The 8,996-nt window shown below is 45.5% G+C and overlaps 1 protein-coding gene across 1 annotated transcript in view; it reads left to right on the top strand.

The window, feature by feature from the left end:
- The first annotated feature begins 540 nt into the window (after window positions 1-540).
- Window positions 541-8,996, top strand: part of LOC120933538 — a 125,325-nt gene continuing 116,869 nt past the window's right edge. The window contains exon 1 of the mRNA XM_040346796.1: window positions 541-655. Coding sequence (XP_040202730.1) covers window positions 619-655 — 37 coding nt within the window. The 5' untranslated portion in view covers window positions 541-618. The remainder of the gene's footprint in view (window positions 656-8,996) is intronic.

The raw sequence follows: 8,996 nt of genomic DNA, 5'->3' as shown, positions 1-8,996 counted from the left end.
TAACCTTCTCCAGCGTCAACTATTTTCAGTTTCAGTTTTCGAGACAACTGCTTAGAAGAACCCATGGTGCTGATTGTTGGGGCAAGGTCAGATGAGTCTGGGCATTTGCAACCTTTGAGATTGACATCACCTGGTCTTCCCAGACGATGGTGGAGAACAATCCATGATACTGGCAGGTCTCAGCTTTGCAAAGGGGGCAGTGCATGCTATAAATTCTGCAGGGTGCCCAAACTTTTGCAGACACCATTTTTTTGTTTTCTGTCATTTTGAAAGTGTAAATGATGGAAATAAAATCTAACTTTTTTGACATATTATAAGAATGTCTAATCTGTAATTTGATGCCTTTTGGAGATTTTTCCATCTTTCCTTGGCTTCGTTATGCACATTAATACAAATTTTTACCTGGGGTGCCCAAACTTTCGATCCCCATTGTAGTTCCCCATGGCTCCCTTATATCATGGTTGTATATTATCGTCTCCCAGAAATCATTACATCTAAATCTATAAAAAAAAATTGCTATTTCCCAACTTCCTCTTCCTATAAACTAAAATACATTCAGCCCATACAGCAGTGACCACACATCCTCCGCCATCCAGCTACCGCACCCTGTAAGGAGCGATGAGACTCTTCATCTTGATCAGTCTGTCATATCTAGGTAAGTGATCAAATTAGCTACTTTGACCCATGGAATTTAATATCACTAGCAAGTGTGTGGTCAGTCTGTACACCGGAGGGATCGTTATTGGCAGAATTCAGGGTTTGCAGAAAGAAGGAAGTTTCTCACCTTTCTAGAAGTGTGAGCTGCAATACAGCCTCAAAGCATTCATTTATTAAAGAATAATATCGCGTAGATAGAGTTTTACCAGGGCTTTTTTTCAGCAGGAACGTGGGGGAACACAGTTCCAGCACCTCCAGAACATAATGTATGTAATGGCAAGAGGTGATTGGGTGTGCTGGAGGGTCTACTGATGCTGGCTGCTGGGGAATCTATTGTTGCTGGAGGGTCTACTGATGCTGGCTGCTGGGGAACCTATTGTTGCTGGAGGGTCTACTGATGCTGGCTGCTGGGGAATCTATTGTTGCTGGAGGGTCTACTGATGCTGGCTGCTGGGGAATCTATTGTTGCTGGAGGGTCTACTGATGCTGGCTGCTGGGGAATCTATTGTTGCTGGAGGGTCTACTGATGCTGGCTGCTGGGGAATCTATTGTTGTTGGGGAAACAATTTTTGCAAAGGAAGGGGGTCTATTGTTGCTTTGGCGTGCTTCTGTTGCTCGTGGGGGATCTATTGTTGCTGGGATGATTCTTATGTTGCTGGGGGGTCAGTTATTGCTGTGAAGGGTGTACTGTTGTGAGGGGGTCTTTGTTGCTGGCTGCAGGAGGGTCTACTGATGCTGGCTGCTCTGGAAACTATTTGTAGCGCCCCCTTACTTCCAGTATGGGCACTACGCTAAAGTTAGTGGGGAATGGGAGAGTTATTTTGCTCCCATTCACAATTGGTCAAATTTGGGCTGCTGTCATTCCAGAAATGTCCTGTAGGTCAGTCTGCGCTCCAGGGGTGTTGTTTCCACCCCTGGGCGACAGGTGGCGCTAGAGGGGTTCTGGCAGAGCAATTTTCCCCAGCAGCCAATCAGAGGAGTTTTCCCTCGTGGGGCATGCTGGGGCAGAGTATATCTGTGGCAAACGCCATCTTTATTGGTTCTTCCCGCGGGTTCCAGGTTCCAGGTGCGGCATCCACCCTTAGGGTGCGCGCATCCAATGGACCCTGGCGATGGGGTCAAATGCTACGCGGAGCTCTATGTTGCTGAGAGGGGCCCCAGTGACTTACTGGGTTCCCAGTTCTATTGAGAGGATCCCAGGCTGGATGCCGTTCGATTGGGGGGTCGGCTTGAGGAGAACCCGGAGGCAGGTTGTCCAACAGAGCTTGAACGAACCATCGGGGATCTGGTGACCGGAATGCTGACAGGTACGCTTTGCTGTCATTCGGTGACCTATGCTTAATCTACTGGGAGGATTCGCTCAATTTGTCCATCTAGCTCATCCAAGTAATTGGCCTGTGGCAGAGGCCATAGAGCCAGGTCTGTGAGAGAGACCTGTTCCTCCCAGAAATCTAAAGTGACACTTCGGCTGCCAGGCTTGTGGCAGGAGACTGTCCGGGGGCACTTCACCCACTCTGGCTAGAGTGGCGACGAACTGTAAATTTGATAATACTGAGAGCAGGATTGCTCGGTTCTTATCCAGGCCTGATACTGCAAAGTTCTCCCTTTTTCTTCATCAACCTGTTCTCCCTATTTGATGTTGATGTTGGCCGTGATGGCCTGGAAATAAAGCATTGGAAAACCTTTATTCATTGTCTGGACATTCGCTCAATACTCTGTTCTCCAACTGCACCCTAGACAACACTAAGATAACTTAATACGCCGATCCCAAAACAAATCAGCGGCTCGTTCGGGGGTAGCGCTACATATTGTTGATGGGGGAATCTAATTTTGCAAAGGAAGGGGATCTATTGTTGCTTAGGCATGCTTCTGTTGCTCGTGGGGGATCTATTGTTGTTGGGGTGAGTCTTATGTTGCTGGGGGTCAGTTGTTGCTGGGAAAAATGTACTGTTGAGGGAGGATGTCTTTTTTGATGGCTGCTGGAGGGTCTATTAATGCTGGCTACTGGGGAATCTATTGTTGCTGGAGGGGATATATTTTGTAGGGGGGGGGGTCTATTGTTGCTGGGGAGGTCTATTGTTGCTGGATGGGGATCTATTTTGTTGGCGGTGGGTCTTATATTGCAGAGGGTCAATTATTCCTGGAAGGGATCTACTGTTGAGGGAGGGGTCTAATGTTGCTGTACGCTGGAGGATCTATTGATACTGGCTGTTAGGGGGTCCATTGTTGCTGGGGTGGATCGATTGTAGCTGGAGTGTCCATTGTTCCTAAATCTATTTTACTGCCTTTCTTGTTATCATTAACAAATTCCATACAAAATACTTAGCACCACAAAATTATATTTGGTTCTTTATGATCTAAAAAGGGGTGGGACTGGGAGGTGGGTACGGGGTGAAACCAAGGAATGGTGCTCAGAGGTGGGCAGAGGTGGAAACACAAAGTGACTCGCAAGGGAGGAGTTCCTGCACTATTCTCTGAGAAAAAAAAGCCCTGAGTTTCAGTATTTACTTCTTTCTCCTGTTCCCGACCAGCTCACGTACTTATACTGCGGCACAATGACTCTCCTGGGTGAAACCCTTATATGGGTACGTCCTTTCCTTTAAGAGCCGTCAAAAGTGTCCAATGCATCTGCCATAATGTCGCAGTCCCGATAAAAATCGCAGATCACTGCTATTACTAGTAAAAAGAATAATAATAATAATAAAAATGACATAAAAATTACATAAATCTTTCCAATAGTTTGTAGAAGCTATAACTTTATCAACCAATCAATATACGCTTATTGCAATTTGTATTACCATAAATATGTAGAAGAATACGTATCGGCCTAAACTGAGAAAAAAATGTGCTTTTTTAAAAAAAATGGGGATATTTATGATAGCAAAAAGTACAAAATATTGTGTTTTTTTCAAAATTGTGTTTTTCTTTGTTTATAGCGCAAAAAATAAAAACCGCAGAGGTGATCAAATACCACCAAGAGAAAGCGCTATTTGTGGGAAAAAAATTACGCCAATTTTGTTTATGTACAACGGCGCACGACCGCGCAATTGTCAGTTAAAACAACGCAGTGCCGAATCGCAAAAAGGGGCCTGGTCATTAAGGGAGTAAATCCTTCCGGGCCTGAAGTGGTTAAATATCGTGCCTGGGGGGTCTCCTTAGTCTGCCTGTAAAGTGGCACATATGTGTGATGTGTAGAACAGTGCTGTAGCAAAAATGAAATTTCTAAAGGAAAAAATTTAAGCTAAACCACTTAAGACCCCGACCTTTAGGCAGGTAAAGGACCTGGCCAGTTTTTGCGATTCGGCACTGCGTCGCTTTAACTGACAATTGCGCGGTCGTGCGAAGTGGCTCCCAAACAAATTTCCCCACAAATAGAGCTTTCTTTTGTTAGTATTTGATCACCTCTGCAGTTTTTATTTTTTGCGCTATAAACAAAAATAGAGCGACAATTTTGAAAAAAATTCAATATTTTTAACTTTTTGCTATAATAAATATCCCCCAAAAATATATATATAAAAAAAAAAAATCCTCAGTTTAGTAAAAAATCTACATATTTTGGTAAAAAAATCGCATTAAGCGTTTATTGATTGGTTTGCGCAAAATTTATAGCGTTTACAAAATAAGGGATAGTTTTATTGCATTTTTTTTTTACTACTAATGGCGGCGATCAGCAATTTTTTTCGTGACTGCGACATTATGGCGGACACATCGGACAATTTTGACAAATTTTTGGCACCATTGTCATTTTCACAGCAAAAAATGCATTAAAAATGCATTGTTTACTATAAAAATGACAATTGCAGTTTGGGAGTTAACTACAAGGGGGCGCTGAAGGGGTTAAGTGTGACCTCATCTGTGTTTTTAACTATAGGGGGCAGGGCTGGACGTGTGTCGTCATTGATCGTGTTTCCCTATATCAGGGATCACACGATCAATGACAGCGCCACAGTGAAGAACGGGGAAGCCGTGTTTACACACAGCTCTCCTCGTTCTTCAGCTCCGGGGACTGATCGCTTAACTTCAGCGGCGATCGGGTCCGCGGGCCCCATGGCCGCGGTCACGGAGCTTTGGACCGGGTCGCGGGCGTGCGGCTGGGCACTTAAAGAGGACGTACAGGTACGTGCTTGTGCCCAGCCGTGCCATTCTGCTGACGTATATCTGCAGGAGGCGGTCCTTAAGTGGTTAAAGCGACGCAGTAACGTAATGCAAAAAATGCTCTGGTCATTAAGCAGGCAAATCTTGCGGGGCTGAAGTGGTTAAACTGGTGCTATGACTGCAGCCCCAGGTTCCCTGCTTCAAGGTGGCTCTTTTCTCATGCAGCATCCTATGTACACTGTGTACATCAATAGAAACACACACCCCATAGACTAGAATGGCAAGGCACTGCATTGTCCACTGTTAATTCCTGTGAAGATTGGAAATTTAGGAAAGCAGCCCAGAGCAGGATACAGAAGCAAGTTGTAAACTGTAAGTGCTGGGGTAAGAAGTGTAAGAAAAAATTCATTGGGAAGTTTTTATTTGATTGTGTTTAATGTGTTAAGCCTCGTACACACGGGCCAGAATCTCATCAGGAAAAAAACATTGTTTTTCCTGATGAGATTCTTGGCAAGAATCTCTTGCCGGCCGAGTGTACAGACTCTCCTTTCAAAAGAACCGCGGTTCCCTTGAAAGGCAAAAACGCAGTGACGTCATCGCGTACAACGAACATGTGCTCATCACATTCGATGCCATCGCCGCCATCTTGCTGCAAACTACCTATGCCTAGGAAGCTACTGCGCATGCGTCAAAGTCATTTCGAGCATGCGCGGGTTTCCACGGCGACCAGGTAAGTATACAAACTCTAAAGTTTCTCGGCAGGAAAACTGCAGAGAATCTCATGATGAGAAAATAGAGAGCAGGTTCTCGATTTTTCTCGTCTAGATTCTGGGCAGTTTTCTTGTCGAGAAACCTGAAAGCCTCGTACACACTTTCGGTTTACTCGGCAAGAAAGCTCTGCCAGCAGTTTTCTTGCTGGTTCTTGCCGAGTAAACCGAGCGTGTGTACGAGGCTTCAAACTAAACATTGCTTTAAAGTGGTTCTAAAGTAAAAAAAAATTTTACCTTAAAGCGGATGTCCGATGGAAAAAAAAATATTAAAAGCCAGCAGCTACAAATACTGCAGCTGCTGACTTTTAATATCAGCACTTACCTGTCCTGGAGTCCAGCGCCGTCCACAGCAGAGGACAAGCGATCGCTCGTCATTCTTCTCCCCCCCCCACCATCCTCTGTGAGGGAACCAGGAAGTGAAGCGCTCCGGTTTCACTGCCCGTTTCCCTACGGCACATGCGTGAGCCGCGCTGCGCCATGCTGACTGGCTTCCGCTGTGTTCTGGGAGCCGAGTGTTTCCCAGAACACAATGGGGGGGAGGGGGGAGGTGACGTCCTGCCCACAGTCTACCCGCAGACTGTGTGGCCGGAAGTGGGTGCAAATACCTGTCTTTAGACAGGTATCTGCACCCCTCTCCCCCCTGAAAGATGTGACACCGGAGGGGGGAGGGTTCCGATTCGCGGGAGTGGAGGTGGAGGGTGGAGCTCTGCTTTAATGCATAAAGTAAAAAACACCCCATTATCTGTTTTACTCCCCATCCCTAAACACTTACCTGACACCCCTCACCGCTCCAGCACTCTCCCGGCTGTAGCTCAGTTTCGCTCACTCTCTAGTCTCACATGAGACACTGAGGAAAGCGGGAGCCAGGGGCTCCTGCTGCTGGCAGTCAAGAGGGAGAGGAGCGCTGTGTGTATCTATGGACACACATAGCCTAGCTCAGGAGCACAGGTGCCCCACAACAGTAGGCTTGCTAAGGAGGAAACCAGATAAAGGAAGAGCGGACGGTGCCAACGGGGTTCTACCAAAGAACAGGATCGGGGCCGCTCTGTACGATATCATTATATTAATGATATATATGTATATAATCTTTTAAAAAATTGCCTTTAGCATCACATTAAGTTAAGTTGAAAAATATCTTGTGCTGTTGCTCTTCCCTAACTTACTATATATGCATGCTGGTCCTTTATGTTAGGATCCATGACAACTGGCTCTGCCAGCTTGCCAGGGGAGGGGGCAATTAACCACTTCACGCAAAATCACGTAGCTGTACTTCATTCTGCTACAAGTGGTTGTACCGGGGTGATGCCTGCAGCCTGTGGTATTGTTTTTTAGAGCAGTCGGTCGGCTTTCTTGTAATAACAACCGAAGGGGCTAAGTAGTAGACATGAACACTGCCAAAAAATGTGTTCATTTTTGTTTTTCGTTTTTCGGGTGATTCGTTATGATCAAAAATTTGTAAATTCGAATATCCGAAATCCCGAAATTCAAAATAATAACTAACTATTAAATTATAGGTGTTGGACTTTCCTTTCAAATTTGCCTGTTATTGAACATTAAGATTTTATCCGAAGTTACTTATCGTCCAAAATAACAAATTCTGCATCTAATCAAATGGAATGGAATGAATTAATAATAATAATAAAAAGTTTATTATTATATTGTTATTATTATTAATTTGTTACGTTCCATTCGTTTAGATACGGCATTCGTTATTTCGGAAAATTCGCAACTTCGGATGAATTCGTATTCGTTACGTTCACTAACAGCCAAATTTGAAAGGAAATTCCAGGACCTATAATTTAATAGTTAATAACTTAAAGGGGTTGTAAACCTTCGTGTTTTTTCATCTTGCATTAAGGCAGTGTTTCTCAATTCCAGTCCTCAGGCCCCCCCAACAGGTCAGGTTTTCAGGATTTCCATTATTTTGCACAGGTGATTTGATCAGTTTCACTGCCTTAGTAAGGCTGGGTTCACACTACGGTTTTCCCGTCCGTCAGCCGCATACGATTTATATGGAAAACCGTATGCGGCTGAAACGGACGGGAACGTATGGAACCGCACACATGTGCGTTTTCCATTAACATTAATGTTAAAGGAAAACGTATGCGTTTGCCATACTGTTTTAAAAACGACCGCAAAACCGTGGTTGAACACGGTTTTGCGGACGTTTAAAAAACGTTTTGCCAGCAAATCGTACGCACCCGGATGCATCTGAGTGCATACGATTTGCAATGCATTCTCTATCTATACGTTTTCCCGTCCGGGCCCGTACGTTTTCAATACTGAAATCGTATGCGGCTGACGGACGGGAAAACCGTAGTGTGAACCCAGCCTAATCACCACAGCCTTTTCATCTGAGGGAAATCCTGAAAACCTGACCTGTTGGGGGGGCCTGAGGACTGGAATTGAGAAACACTGCATTAAGGTGAAAAAATGAGTGACCGGCCCCTCTGCCCCCCCCCCCCCCCGTTTTACTTACCTGAGCCCTGGAATTTTCCACACCGGAGATGCGCTCTTCCTCTGCCTGGGGTTCTCGGCTCTTGATTGGATAGATTGATAGCGGGGCAGCCATTTGCGCCCGCTGCTGTCAATCAAATCCAATGATGCGGACACCGGGGGGCGGGCCGAATCCTGCATTCGGCGACTATGAAGTGCGACCACAAGGAAACCCCCCAGGAGAGCGCTTCTCCTAGGGGGTTATAAGATGCGAGGAGGAGCCGCGAGAGCTGCCGGGGACCCCAGAAGTTGAGGATCGGGGCCACTCTATGCAAAACAAACTGCACAGTGGAGGTAAGTATGACATGTTTGTTATTTACAAATAAAAAGTTAGTTATTATTTCAGATTTTCGAATTTTTGTTCTTATTTTTGAATTTCGTTCTTTTAAATTCTCGTTTATTTTCGGATATTTGAATTTTCATTTATTTTTGAATTTACGAATTTATAGGTAGATTCACAAAGAGTTAGGCCGGCTTATCAGTAGATAAGCCGACCTAACTCTGAATCTACGCCGGCGTTTGTTTTAGCGTATGCTCAAACAGAGATACGCTTAAACAAAGCTAAGATAGGCCGGCTTGCGCCGTTCTATCTTAGCTTGCAATGTTTTGGATGGCCGCTAGGTGGCGCATCCATTGCGGCTGGCGTAGATTATGTAAATGAGGGGATACGCCGATTCCCGAACGTACGCGAGCCCGCCGAAGTCGAATTACATCATTTCCGTAAGGCCTTAGGCGGCCTAAAGTTATTCCACCTATGAGGTAAGTATGGCCGCCGTTCCCGACGCGAGGTTTGAAATGTTTGCGTCGTTTGCGTAAGTCGTCCGCGAATCGGGAGTTACGTAGTTTACGTCCAGGTCGAAATCAATAGGCCCGTACGGCGTAATTAGCCGCAATGCGCACTGGGAAATGTAGTCGCCCGGCGCATGCGCAGTGTCAAAAAACGTGAGGTCACGCCTCATTTCCATACAACACGCCCCC

The sequence above is a fragment of the Rana temporaria genome, chromosome 3 (genome assembly GCF_905171775.1).
Source record: "Rana temporaria chromosome 3, aRanTem1.1, whole genome shotgun sequence".
In the NCBI taxonomy this organism is placed as follows: domain Eukaryota; kingdom Metazoa; phylum Chordata; class Amphibia; order Anura; family Ranidae; genus Rana; species Rana temporaria.
Note: the sequence above shows the minus strand (reverse complement) of the source record. Positions and strands in the feature narration are given on the sequence as shown.